This window comes from Anolis sagrei, chromosome 6 (assembly GCF_037176765.1).
Source record: "Anolis sagrei isolate rAnoSag1 chromosome 6, rAnoSag1.mat, whole genome shotgun sequence".
In the NCBI taxonomy this organism is placed as follows: Eukaryota; Metazoa; Chordata; class Lepidosauria; order Squamata; family Dactyloidae; genus Anolis; species Anolis sagrei.
In genome coordinates, this window is record NC_090026.1 from 131,459,879 (window position 1) to 131,475,078 (window position 15,200).

At 38.7% G+C, this 15,200-nt stretch overlaps 2 protein-coding genes across 5 annotated transcripts in view; both read right to left on the reverse strand.

Moving 5' to 3' along the window:
• The window catches only part of LOC132779071 (uncharacterized), a 30,730-nt gene extending 27,167 nt beyond the window's left edge, over nt 1-3,563 (reverse strand). The window contains exon 1 of one of the 2 annotated variants that reach the window (XM_067470431.1): nt 3,227-3,563. In XM_067470431.1, coding sequence (XP_067326532.1) covers nt 3,227-3,323 — 97 coding nt within the window. In that variant the 5' untranslated portion in view covers nt 3,324-3,563. The remainder of the gene's footprint in view (nt 1-3,226) is intronic. The other variant, XM_067470432.1, reaches the window with a different exon arrangement.
• Nucleotides 3,564-12,785: 9,222 nt separating this feature from the next.
• Nucleotides 12,786-15,200, reverse strand: part of TBRG4 (transforming growth factor beta regulator 4) — a 33,585-nt gene continuing 31,170 nt past the window's right edge. For all 3 annotated transcript variants that reach the window (XM_060782750.2, XM_060782749.2, XM_060782751.2), the window contains one exon: nt 12,786-13,010. In XM_060782750.2, the coding sequence (XP_060638733.2) occupies nt 12,909-13,010 (102 nt within the window). In that variant the 3' untranslated portion in view covers nt 12,786-12,908. The remainder of the gene's footprint in view (nt 13,011-15,200) is intronic.

Here is a 15,200-nt window from a genome sequence, read left to right on the forward strand (position 1 = left end):
AAGGTGGTCAGTTGAAACATTCACCCCTAGCTCCAGCAGTCAAGAGTCCTTTGTCCCACCCTGGTCATTCCACAGATATATAAACCATTTTTCCTACAAAAGTTTGCTCCAGGCGTTGTCAGGCCATTATATGCTAATCACGGTGGTCAGTTGAAACATTCACCCCTAGCTCCAGCAGACAAGAGTCCTTTGTCCCACCCTGGTCATTCCACAGATATGTAAACCCATTTTCCTAGTTCCAACAGATCTCACTACCTCTGAGGATGCTTGCCAGAGATGCAGGTGAAACATCAGGAGAGAATGCCTCTAGAATATGGCCCTATATCCCGAAAAAAACCTACAACAACCCAGTGGTTCCAGCCATGAAAGCCTTCAACAATACAATAATAACAATAATAATTGTTATTAACAATAATTAATAAATAATAATAATAATAATAATAATATTGAGGAGAGAAGGCAAAGGGGGTCTCCAAGCCCAAGGAGAGAAGGCAGTGCCCTATTTAGACCCAAGGCCATAAAGGAAAGTGGGAGAAAAGTAAATAAATAGTAACAATTAGTAGTATTTTAATTATTGTAAATATTTTGGTGCTATTGAGATCCCAAGATAAAGAAGGCACCCTTGTCCACACCCATCTCCTTCTCTTCTATCCCCCCAAATGTAAGCAAGGAACCCCCATACCTTTCCATTGCTCCCCTTCCTCCCTCCCTCCCTCCCTCCCATCTTCAGCCACATTCTCAGACCCCAAAACCCCATTCCATTGCCCCCTCTTCCTTTCCTCCTTCCTTCCTTCCTTCCTTCCTTCCCTCCATCCATCCATCCATCCATCCATTGATCCATCCATCTATCCATCCATCCTCCATTTTCAATCCCTAATATTATAACCAAGGACCCCTATACCTGTCCATTCCACCTAAGATCTTAATGCCCCTTCTGTTCCCTTTCCTTCCTTCTATCTATCTATCTATCTATCTATCTATCTATCTATCTATCTATCCCTTCTATCTCTCTCCCTCTCTCTTTGATCACCTTCTAAGCCCCTAATATTATAACCCCCATACCTGTACATTCCACGTTCTAAAACCCCAATACCCCTTGTGTTACCTTTTCTTCCTTCCTTCCTTCCTTCCTTCCATCCATCCATCCCTCCATCCTTCTTTGAGCCCTAATATAATAATCAAGGACCCCCATACCTTTCCATTACTTGCTTGTTTCCTTCCTTCCACCTTCACCCACCTTCTAAGCTCCCAATATCCCTTCCATTGATCTACCTACTTTCTTTCTTTCCTTCCTTCCTTCCTTCCCTAATATTATAACCAAGGACCCTCCCCCAATACCTTTCCATTCCACCTTCTAATGCCCCTTCTGTTGCCCTTTCTATCTTCCTTTCTCTTTCCTTCTTCCATCCTTCCATCCCTCTTTGAGCCCTAATATAATAATCAAAGACCCCCAAACCTTTCCATTGCTTGCTTCTTTCCTTCCTTCCTTCCTTCCTTCCTTCCTTCCTTCCTTCCTTCCACCTTCACCCACCTTCTAAGCCCCCAATACCCCTTCCCTTGCCCTTCCTCCTTCCTTTCTTTTCCCTCTCCATCACTTCTTCTATCTTTCATCGCCTTCTAAACCTCTAATATCATCAAGGACCCCCCCATTGCTCCTTTCCTTTCCTTCTTTCCTTCCTTCCTTCCAATATCCCTTCAATTGTCTGCACTTTCTCCCTCCCTCCCTCCCTCCTTCCCTTCCTTCCTTCCTCTCCTTCCCTCCCTCCTTCCCTTCTTTTATCTATGACCACCTTCTAAGCCCCGAATATAATGATCAAGGACCCCCAGACTGACTATTCCTTTGCTCCTTTCTTTCCTTCTTTCCCTTCCTTCCTTCCTTCTTTCCTTCTTCACCCACCTCCTAAGCCCTCAATACCCCTTCAATTGCTCTTCCTTCCTTCCTTCCTTCCTTCCTTCCTTCCTTCCTTCCTTCCTACCTTTCCTCTAATATCCCTTCGATTGCCCACACTTCCTTCCTTCCTTCCTCTCCTTCCCTCCCTCCTTCCCTTCTTTTATCAACGACCGCCTCCTAAGCCCCGAATATAATGATCAAGGACCCCCAGACTGAATATTCCTTTGCTCCATTCTTTCCTTCTTTCCCTTCCTTCCTTCCTTCTTTCCTTCTTCACCCACCTTCTAAGCCCTCAATACCCCTTCAATTGCCCTTCCTTCCTTCCTTCCCCCTTTCCTTCCTTCCTTCCTTTCCTCCAATATCCCTTCAAATGCCCCTTCTCTCCTTCCTTTCTTCCTTCTTTCCTTACCTCCTTCTCTTCTTTTCTCTATGCCCACCCCCTAAGCCCCGAATATAATGATCAAGGACCCCCAAACTGACTATTCCTTGGCTCCCTTCTTTCCTTCTTTCCCTTTCTCTCCTTCCTTCCTTCTTTCCTTCTTTCCCTTTCTCTCCTTCCTTCTTTCCTTCTTTCCCTTTCTCTCCTTCCTTCCTTCTTTCCTTCTTCACCCACCTCCTAAGCCCTCAATACCCCTTCAATTGCTCTTCCTTCCTTCCTTCCTTCCTTCCTTCCTTCCTTCCTTCCTACCTTTCCTCTAATATCCCTTCGATTGCCCACACTTCCTTCCTTCCTTCCTCTCCTTCCCTCCCTCCTTCCCTTCTTTTATCAACGACCGCCTCCTAAGCCCCGAATATAATGATCAAGGACCCCCAGACTGAATATTCCTTTGCTCCGTTCTTTTCTTCTTTCCCTTCCTTCCTTCCTTCTTTCCTTCATCACCCACCTTCTAAGCCCTCAATACCCCTTCAATTGCCCTTCCTTCCTTCCCTCCAATATCCCTTCTATTGCCCTTTCTCTCCTTCCTTCCTTCCTTCCTTCCTTCCTTCCTTTCTCTCCTTCCTTCCCTCCATCCACCCCTTCTTTTATCTATGCCCACCTCCTAAGCCTCGAAAATAATGATCAAGGACCCCCAGACTGACTATTCCTTGGCTCCTTTCCTTCTTTCCTTCCTTCCTTCCTTCTTCACCCACCTTCTAAGCCCTCAATAGCCCTTCAATTACCTGCCCTTCCTGCCTTCCTTCCTTCTCTCCCTCCACTATCCCTTCAATTGCCCTTCCTCCCTCCCTTCCTCTCCTTCCCTCCATCCCCCCTTCCTTTCTCTCTGCCCACCTCCTAAGCCCCGAATAGCATGATGATGGACCCCCATGGCTGCTCCCCTGCTGCCTGCCACTCACCTGCCTCAGGTGTGCTGCTCAGGCCTGCTCCTCCTCCTCCTGCTCCTTCCTTGGGGGGCTGGGAGGCCTGGGGGGCTTGGAGGGCTTCTCCCGGCATGGCGGGCGGGGTGGGGGCATCCAAGGGCCAAGGGCCAGGCAGACCCCTCCCTCTCTCCCTCCTCTTCTTCTTCTTCCTCCCACCTGGGCAGGTGAGGGTGCCAGGTGATGCAGGGCTGCTGCTTCTCCTCCTTCCTTCCTTCCTTCTCTGGGAGGCACCAGGTTGCCTGCCTGGGATGAGGATGGGGATGGACTGGGCATGCGCAGTGGCTCCCTCCAGGAGACACACACACACACCCCCAAGCAGGGAGGGAGGGGGGAGGGAGGGGCGGACAGAAGAGCCCAGTCATGCCCAGTGATGTCAGCAGCTGGCTCTCCAGGACCCCCCCCTCCCCTCCCCTCCACTAAGTATATAGAGATATATATATATAAATAGAGGGGAAAGGTTAACCCTATGGTGCCCAGGATGGAGATGGAGGAGGCAGGCACTGCAAAAGGAAGGAAGGAAGGAAGGAAGGAGGGAAGGAGAGAAAGAAAGAAAGGCAGTGATGACTATAAGAGTCATCATGATAGGCACCATATAATATTTATTGCTATGATTTATTTGTTTATATCAGGAATTCCTAATTATAATATATTCCTAAAATAAAACAATTTATTATTATTATTATTATTATTATTATTATTATATATTTTAATAAATTTATTATATTATTATTGATATAATATTATTATTACATTATTATAATGGAAAATTATATAACAATACAATATAATAATATATAATAAAATTTGTTACATTATATTATAATTCATTGATACAATATTATATTATTATTATAATATAATTATAATATATTCCTAAAATAAAACAATTTATTATAGTATTATTATAGTATTATAATATTATAATAAATTTATTATATTATTATTGATATAATATTATTATTACATTATTATAATGGAATATTATATAACAAGATAATATAATAATATTTAATAAAATAAATTCGTTACATTATACTATAATTCATTGATACAATATTATTATATTATTATAATATTAAAATTTAACAACAATATATATAATAATATTATATATATATATATATATATATATATACATATTGATATAATGTTATTATTACATTATTATAATGGAATATTATATAAGATATTTCTGGAATTTCTATATATCATATATTCATAAAATAAAACAATTTATTATTATTATTATTATATTATAATATTTTAATAAATTTATTATATTATTATTGATATAATATTATTATTACATTATTATAATGGAAAATTATATAACAATACAATATAATAATATATAATAAAATTTGTTACATTATATTATAATTCATTGATACAATATTATATTATTATTATAATATTAAAATTTAACAACAATATATTATAATATATATATATATATACACATATTGATATAATGTTATTATTACATTATTATAATGGAATATTATATAAGATAATATAATAATATTTAATAAAATAAATTCATTACATTATAATTAATTGATATATTATAATATTATTATATTAAAATTTAACAACATTATTATATAATAATATAATAGAATATATATATATACATATATATATTATTGATATAATGTTATTATTACATTATTATAATGGAATATTATATAACAAGATAATATAATAATATTTAATAAATTAAATTAGTTACATTATATTATAATTCATTGATACAATATTATTATATTATTATTAAAATTTAACAATATATTATAATATTTATATATATACACATATTATTGATATAATGTTGTTATTACATTATTATAATGGAATATTATATAAGATAATATAATAATATTTAATAAAATAAATTCATTACATTATAATTAATTGATATATTATAATATTATTATTATATTAAAATTTAACAATATATAATATAATAATATAATATATATACATATATATTATTGATATAATGTTATTGTTACATTATATTATAATATTCTATTGTTATATAACATGACATTATAATAAATATTATAATATATAATAAAATAAATACATAACATTATATTATAATTAATTGATACCATATTATTATATTATTATATTATTAAAAATTAACAACAATATATTACAATATGATATAATAATATAATATAATAAAAGTAACGTTATTATATCATATTATTCAATAACATTATTATAATATTATAATAATTAATTTATTCTATTTTATTAATATTATATTTTATTGTTGATATAATGTTATTGTTACATTACTATAATGTCATATTATATAACAATACAATATAATAATATATAATAAAATAAATTATAATAAAATAAATTTGTTATATAATTATAATATTATAATAAAATAAATTTGTTACATTATATTATAATTCATTGATACAATATTATTATATTATTATTATTATATTAAAATTTAACAATATATTATAATATAGTATAACAATATAATATAATAATAAAAATAATGTTATTATATTTTTCAATAATATTATTATATAGGAGAGAATGCCTCTCTAGAACATGGTTATGTAGCCCGAAAAAACCTACAACAACCCATTATTATAATATAATATTTAACAATATAACATAATAATTAAAATTTAACAATATAATATATTTTAATATAATACTATAACAATGTATGTAATATAATAATAAAAATAATTTTATTCTATATTATTATATAATATAATGATATTATTATAATATAATATTTAACAATATAGCATAATATAATAATTAAAATTTAACAACAATATAATATATTTTAATATAATACTATAATTTACTATAATATAACAATGTAATATAATAATAAAATAATTTATTATCATATATTATAATATCATATAATGATATTATTATAATATAATATTTAACAATGGAGCATAATATAATACTTAAAATTTAACAATATAATATTTTAATATAATACTATAATATAACAATGTAATATAATAATAAAAATAATGTTATTATCATATATTATTATATAATATAATGATATTATTATAATATAATATTTAACAATACAACATAATATAATAATTAAAATTTAATAATATATTTTAATATAATACGATATTACAATGTAATATAATAAAAATAATGTTATTATCATATATTATTGTAGAATATAATATTATTATAATATAATATTTAACAATATAACATAATCTAATAAAATATAATATCATAATTATATTATAATATATAATTATTATATTATTATAACATAATATTAGGTAAAGGTTTTCCCCTGGCATGAAGTCTAGTCATGTCCGACTCTGGTGCTCATCTCCATTTCTAAGCCAAAGAGCTGCCGTTGTCCATAGACACCTCCAAGGTCATGTGGCCAGCATGACTGCATGGAGCGCCGTTACCTTCCCACCGGAGCGGTATCTATTGATCTACTCACATTTGCATGTTTTCGAACTGCTAGGTTGGCAAAAGCTGGGGCTAACAGCGGGAGCTCACCCCACTCCCTGGATTTGGACCTGTGACCTTTCGGTCAGCAAGTTCAGCAGCTCAGTGGTTTAATCCACGTCGCCACCGGGGTTATATAATATAATATTATATAACAATACAATAATAAAATTATTTTATTTTATTATTTTATATAATATAAATATTATATTATAATATATTATATAGCAATATAATATTATAATATAGTATATTATATTATCTTTTATTATTTCTATTATTATATAATATTATATAACATAATATAATAAAATAAAATAATTGTATTATTATATAACATAATTAATATATTTTAATTATAATATAATAATAATATATTATATTATATTATATTATATTATATTAAGCAATAAATTATATTAGCAATAAATTATATTAGCAATAAATAATATAATAATAGCAATAAATTTTATTTCTTACCTGCATTCTTCTCACAGCTCAAAGCACATTACACTAAACACAATACCATTAAAATATGTATGTCGTAAGACATAGAACCCTAGAGTTGGAAGGGACCCCTAAGGTCATCCAGTCCAACCTGCCTCCTTTCTGCCAGTCAGGAAGGCACAATCAAAGCACTTCCAAAAGATAACCATCCATCCTTTGCTTTAAAAAGGAGGTTCCTCCAGGCTCCCAGCAATCTATGTTTTGTTCAATTTGGAAAAGGACTCCAAAGGTCATCCAGCCCAACCCTCCTCCTTTCTGCCAGGCAGGGAGGCACCATCAAAACCCTCCCGACAGATGGCCACCCAGCTCTAGAGGTTGAGCATCCTTCACCTAAAATATTCCAAAGGGCTGAGAAAGAGACACTTTTGTTTTCTGATCATTATTATTATTATTTACACATATTATTATATCACAATATCCTGCTGTTACGTCTTGATTGAGACACAAAGCGGCTCCAACATCAACAATGTTTAAAGTATGAATTGCACTTAAGTTCCATCATGATATGCATATGCAAAAGAGTTGATTATACGTTACAGGTTTTTAATTGTGTTTCGGACATATTTTCCCCTTCTTTGCATGGATGGATGCTGCAATTTAAATGCAAAAGAGAATTGTGCATAAATTGCATTCATTTATTTGGAGGGGGCGGGTTGGGGTTGAAGGGGTCATCCACGCTTTTCCGCATCCACGCTTTTCTGTATCCACGCTCTTCCGCATCCACGCTTTTCCATATCCTCGCTTTTCCGCATCCACGCTCTTCCGCATCCACGCTTTTCCATATCCTCGCTTTTTCGCATCCACGCTTTTCCGCATCCACGCTCTTCCGCATCCACGCTCTTCCGCATCCACGCTCTTCCGCATCCACGCTCTTCCGCATCCACGCTCTTCCGCATCCACGCTTTTCCATATCCTCGCTTTTTTGCATCCACGCTCTTCCGCATCCACGCTTTTCCATATCCTCGCTTTTCCGCATCCACGCTTTTCCGCATCCGCGCTCTTCCGCATCCACGCTTTTCCGCATCCACGCTCTTCTGCATCCACGCTTTTCCGCATCCATGCTCTTCCGCATCCGCGCTCTTCCGTATCCGCGCTCTTCCGTATTCGCGCTCTTCCGTATCCGCGCTCTTCCGTATCCGCGCTCTTCCGTATCCACGCTCTTCCGCATCCACGCTCTTCCGCATCCACGCTTTTCCGCATCCACGCTCTTCCGCATCCACGCTCTTCCGTATCCACGCTCGTCCGTATCCACGCTTTTCCGCATCCGCGCTTTTCCGCATCCGCGCTTTTCCGCATCCGCGCTTTTCCGCATCCGCGCTTTTCCGCATCCGCGCTTTTCCGCATCCGCGCTTTTCCGCACCCGCGCTTTTTTGCATCCACGCTTTTCCGCATCCACGCTTTTCCGCATCCACGCTTTTCCGCATCCACGCTTTTCCGTATCCACGCTTTTCCGTATCCGCTTCCCCCTCGCTGTGATGCAACGGAGGCCGGGAGGTTTTGCTCCTTGTTGCCATGGAGACAGAGGCAGGGACCGGGCTCGGTTTCCAGGGCAACAGTCCAGGTGCTGACAAGGAAAATGACCAATGGAGATCTTGCCTCTGCGTTTTCTAAAGGTATAGACTAGGCACGGGCCAAAGTTGGCCCACACCTGATCCAAAAGCAAAAGGCCTTCTTCCAGTCCACTGAGCATAATTGCTCCGCTGCCAGGCTTCTGCCTTCAGTGTTGTGAGGAGCATCCCTCTTCCTTGCTCTTGTCTTGCTTCTGCAAACGAGGTCAGTGCCTGGATCGCCCTTGATTGCATCTGACACTTGGCCCAACTAAGCCTCATGAGCCTCCCGCTTCTAAGGCACCAAAGCTCATCCCAACGCCTCCTCCTCCTCCTCCTCGGCCGCACGGTCATCCAGCAAAGCAGCACACATGCTCCTTTCACAGAAGGGACCCCCAAAGGCCATCCAGTCCAACACTCTTCTTGCAAAAAGGCACAACCAAAGCCTTCCCTACAGATGGCCATCCATCCCCTTCTTCAATGCCTCCCTAAGAGAGTGTTATGCACCACATATACTGGCTTCGTTCACAGAAGGGAACTCCAAAGGTCATCCAATCCAATCTTCTTCTTGCAAAAAGGCACAAGCAAAGCCTTCCCTACAGATGGCCACCCAGCCCCTGCTTCAGTGCCTCCCTAGGAGGTGTGTCATGCTCCACATGCACTGGCTCTGTTCACAGAAGGGAACCCCAAAGGCCATCCAGTCCAATATTCTTCTTGCAAAAAGGCACAAGCAAAGCCTTCCCTACAGATGGCCACTGAGCCACATCCTAGACTTGAAATAGAGGTCCCTAAAGGCCATCCAATCCAACCTTCTTCTTGCAATACCCAAGTCATCGGCGAAAGCAGAGCACAGAAGGGAACCCCAAAGGCCATCCAATCCAATCTTCTTCTTGCAAAAAGGCACAAGCAAAGCCTTCCTTACAGATGGCCATCCAGCCACATCCTAGACTTGAAATAGAGTCCCCTAAAGGCCATCCAATCCAACCTTCTTCTTGCAATACCTAAGTCATCGGCGAAAGCAGAGCACAGAAGGGAACCCCAAAGGCCATCCAATCCAATACTCTTCTTGCAAAAAGGCACAAGCAAAGCCTTCCCTACAGATGGCCACAGAGCCACATCCTAGACTTGAAATAGAGTCCCCTAAAGGCCATCCAATCCAACCTTCTTCTTGCAACAAGGCACTACCCAAGCCATTGGCAAGGCAGAGCACAGAAGGGACCCCCAAAGGCCATCCAATCCAATACTCTTCTTGCAAAAAGGCACAAGCAAAGCCTTCCCTACAGATGGCCACCCAGCCCCTGCTTCAATGCCTCCCTAAGAGAAGTGTCATGCTCCACATGCACTGGCTCCATTCACAGAAGGGAACCCCAAAGGCCATCCAGTCTAAATATCTTCTTGCAAAAAGGCACAAGCAAAGTCTTCCCTACAGATGGCCACTGAGCCACATCCTAGACTTGAAATAGAGACCCCTAAAAGTCATCCAATCCAACCTGCTTCTTGCAACAAGGCACTACTCAAGCCATCGGCAAAGCAGAGCACAGAATGGACCTCCCCCCCCAAAGGCCATCCAGTCCAATACTCTTCTTGCAAAAAGGCACAAGCAAAGCCTTCCCTACAGATGGCCACCCAGCCCCTGCTTCAATGCCTCCCCAAGAGGAGAGTGTCATGCTCCACGTCCTAGAGTTGAAATAGAGGGCCCCAAAGGTCATCCAATCCAATTCTCTTCTTGCAAAAAGGCACAAACAAAGCCTTCCCTACAGATGGCCACCCAGCCCTTGCTCCAATGCCTCCCTAAAAGGGGAGTGTCACGTTCCACATGCACCGGCTCTGTTCACAGAAGGGAACCCCAAAGGCTATCCAGTGCAATACTCTTCTTGCAAAAAGGCCCAAGCAAAGCCTTCCCTACAGATGGCCACCCAGCCCCTGCTTCAATGCTTCCCTAAAAGGAGAGTGTCACACTCCACATCCTAGAGTTGAAATAGGGGCCCCCAAAGGCCATCCAATCCAACCTTCTTGCAACAAGGCACTACCCAAGCCATCGGCAAAGCAGAGCACAGAAGAGACCCCAAAGGCCATCCAATCCAATTTTCTCCTTGCAAAAAGGCACAAGCAAAGCCTTCCGCACAGATGGTCTCCCAGCCCCTGCTTAAATGCTTCCCTATGAGAAGAGTGTCACACTCCACATCCTAGAATTGAAATAGAGGCCCCTAAAGGTCATCCAGTCCAATACTCTTCTTGCAAAAAGGCACAAAGCCTTCCCTACAGATGGCCACCCAGCCACTGCTTCAATGCTTCCCTAAAAGGAGAGTGTCACACTCCACATCCTAGAACCAAAATAGGGGCCCCCAAAGGCCATCCAGTCCAATACTCTCCTTGCAAAAAGGCACAAGCAAAGCCTTCCCTACAGATGGTCACCCAGCCCCTGCTTCAGTGCCTCCCTAAGAGGAGAGTGTCACGCTCCACATGCACCAGCTCCGTTCACAGACGGGACCCCCAAAGGCCATCCAGTCTAAATCTCTTCTTGCAAAAAGCAAAGCCTTCCCTACAGATGGCCACCCAGCCCCTGCTTCAATGCCTCCCTAAGAGGAGAGTGTCACGCTCCAACCCAGTGATTCTGGCCATGAAAGCCTTTGACAACACATTATTATTATTCTATGATTATTCAAGTCAATGATACGGACGAGTGTTGAATAGCCCTGGGTTGGACTGGATGGCCTCTTGGGACCCCTGATTACGTTTGTTTACATCTCGCTTTGTCTCTCCATAAGGGAGATTCAACACCAGGATTCTTTCCCCGGCGAGGTCTCTCTCCCAGCCTTGAATTCACGATGCACGCAGCCATCCGCACTGGCATTTCCTTGGCCCTGAAGGCAAGAGAAGAGGAGGAAAGATCCTGCTGGAAAGAGGCCGGCCGAAGAGAGGACGAGGAGGAGGAGGAGGAGGTGGACATTCCCTCGGCCCCACAGAACAGGCCTTAGGGCTGTGACACATGCAGCAAGCATTATGTAAGCTCCTCCAGAAATGGGAAGCAGTTCTCAATGTGTGCAGATATAGGATAATATAATAAAAGCATTAATAATAAAATTAATAATAATAAATAATAAATAAAATAAACAAATATTAATAAAAAGAATTGATAATAATAAATAATAATAAAACAATAAATAATAAATTATTAACAATAATATTAAATAAAAATAAAATAATAATTAGTAACAATAATAAATAATAAAATAAAACAATAAACAATAAATTATTAACAATGAGATCATTAAATAAAAATAAAATAATAACAATACATAATAAAATAAAACAATAAATAAGAAATAATAATTTCTTATTTATTGTTTTATTTTATTATGTATTATTGTTGTTATTGTATTGTCGAAGGCTTTCATGGCTGGAATCACTAGGTTGCTGTAAGTTTTTTCGGGCTATATGGCCATGTTCTAGAAGCATTCTCTCCTGACGTTTCGCCTGCATCTATGGCAAGCATCCTCACTACCTCTGAGGATGCTTGCCATAGATGCAGGCGAAACGTCAGGAGAGAATGCCTCTAGAACATGGCCATATAGCCCGAAAAAACGTACAGCAACCTATTGTTATTATTATTTTATTTTTATTTAATGATATAATTAAATAAAAATAAAATAATTAATAAGAATAAAAAATAAAATAATAATAAATTATTAACAATAATACAATAAAATAATAATTAATAACAATAATAATAAATTATTAACAATAATATAATTAAATAAAAATAAAATAATAATTAATAACAATAATAATAATTTATTAACAATAATATAATAAAATAAAATAAAAATTAATAACAATAATAAAAATAAAATAATAATAAATTATTAACAATAATATAATTAAATTAAATTAAATAATAATTAATAACAATAATAAAAATAAAATAAAATAATAATAAAATAGCCCTCCTAAACTTTCCAGCAGCAAAGAGGAGGCGGAGGGATGTGTGATCAGGGCTGTACATTTATTCGTAATCCACATGTATATACACCGCAAGAAAGGCATGCCCAGAGATGCACACAGGACGACGCATCCCGGGGTCAGGACTCCCGTTGGCTTCTTCCCCCGAGCGGTCACTTGGCCATCTCTTCGGCCACCGCCTTGCTCATCTTGTCCCGCAGGAAGGCCGCCTTCTGCCACTCCGACTTCAAATCCAGCCATTCGTAATAAGGGACCTGCCGAGGAAGGAAGGAGGGAGAGTAGGAGATTGGTCAAAGAATAAGGAAAGTTGAAAGCAGGCATGGGGCAACTTGGGCCTTCCCTCCAGGTGTTTTGGACTTCAACTCCCACAATCCCTAACAGCCTCAGGCCCTTTCCTCTTCCCCCTCAGCCGCTTAAGCGGCTAAGGGGGAAAAAGAAGGGGCCTGAGGCTGTTAGGAATGATGGGAGTTGAAGTCCAAAACACCTGGAGGGAGGGTCCAAGTCTGGGTGGAACGGTCACTTCATTCGAGCCACGATGGCAGCAGATATGAAGGGGCAGAAGAGGGGCTCCCAGCTGAATCCATCCGGGCGCCTGGCCAGGGACCATCGTCGCATACCTTTCCTGCTCCGGTGGCTCTCAATGCCCAGTATAAACAATCCAAAGGAATAAAGGCCCAGACTGGCATGGGAAAAGGCAGCAAAGGACACCCTTCCAACCCTGGGATTACAGGAATCCGTCCATCCATATATGGAGGTTGGACTAGATGACCTTTAGGGGTCCCTTCCACCTCTTGGGATTATATGACTCTGTCTGTCTATAGAGGTTGTAATGGGTGGTCTTTGAGGGTCTCTTCCAACTTTGAGATTATATGACATTAATATTATTATTATTATTATTATTATTTTGACTATATATCTATCTATATATCTACATGACTCTCTGGGTCTCTTCCAACTTTGAGATTATATGACATTATTATTATTATTATTATTATTATTATTATTTTACTGACACAAAAGCACAGTATGTCACAGCAAACGAGATCTATATGCTGGATTTTGTATCACAAAATCTCAAGTTGAGCACTTCCCAAGCGTCTAGGACTGTGTATTTATTATTATTATTATTATTATTATTATTATTATTATTAGAAACACAACAAGATGAGTTCACAGCAGACACTCTGCTGGCTGTTGTATTGGATCACATCTATTATTATTATTATTATTATTATTATTATTATTTTGACTCTATCTATCTATCTATCTATCTGACTCTCTCTCTATATCTATCATCTATCTATCTATCTATCTATCTATCTATCTATCTATCTATCTACAAGGTTGGAAAAGGTGGTCTTTTGGGTCTCTTCCAACTCTGGGAGTGTCTGTCTGTCTGTCTCTCTATCTATGGAGGTTGGACTGGATGGCCTTTGGGGGTCCTTTTCAATTCTGGGATTATAGGAATCTATCCATATATGGTTGGACTAGATGACCCCTGGGGGTCTCTTCTGCCTCTGAGATTATATCACTCTACCTATCGACAAAGGTTGCACTAGATGGCCTTTGAGAGTCTCTTCCAACTCTGAGAGTATATGACTGTCTGTCTGTTTATGGAGGTTGGACTGGATGGCCTTTGGGGGTCTCTTCCAACTCTGGGATTATAGGAATCCATCCATCCATCCTTCTACCTATTTATCTATTTATCCATCCATCCATCTATCTATCCATCCATCTATCTATCCATCCATCCATCTATCCATCCATCCATCCATCCATCCATCCAACCATTTATGGAGGTGGGATTGGATGATCCTTGGAGGTCCCTTCCACCTCTGAGATTATATGACTCTATCTATCTATCTATCTATCCATCTATCCATCAATCTTTCCATCCATCCATCTATGGAGGTTGGACTGGATGACCCTTGGAGGTCCCTTCCACATCTGAGATTATGTGACTCTATCTATCTATCTATCCATCCATCCATCCATCCATCCATCCATCCATCTATGGAGGTTGGACTGGATGGCCTTTGAGAGTCCCTTCCAATTCTGGGAAATCTATCTATATTCTGGGAAATATTCTGGGAAATCTATTATAGAAATCTATCTATCCATCCATCTATATATGGAGGTTGGACTGGATGACCCCTGGGGGTCCCTTCCACCTCTGAGATTATATGATTCTATCTATCTATTTATCTATCTAATCATGGAGGTTATGGATGGCCTTTGGGGGTCTCTTCCCTATGTCTATCTACAAGGGTTGGACTGGATGGCCTTTGGGGGTCTCTTCCACCTCTGAGATTATATGAATCTATCTATCTATCTATCTATCTATCTATCTATCTATCTATCTGCAGAGATAGGTCTTGGAGATGGTCTTGGAGAGACTCTTCCAACTCTGTGAGTATATAACTGTCTGTCTGTCTGTCTGTCTA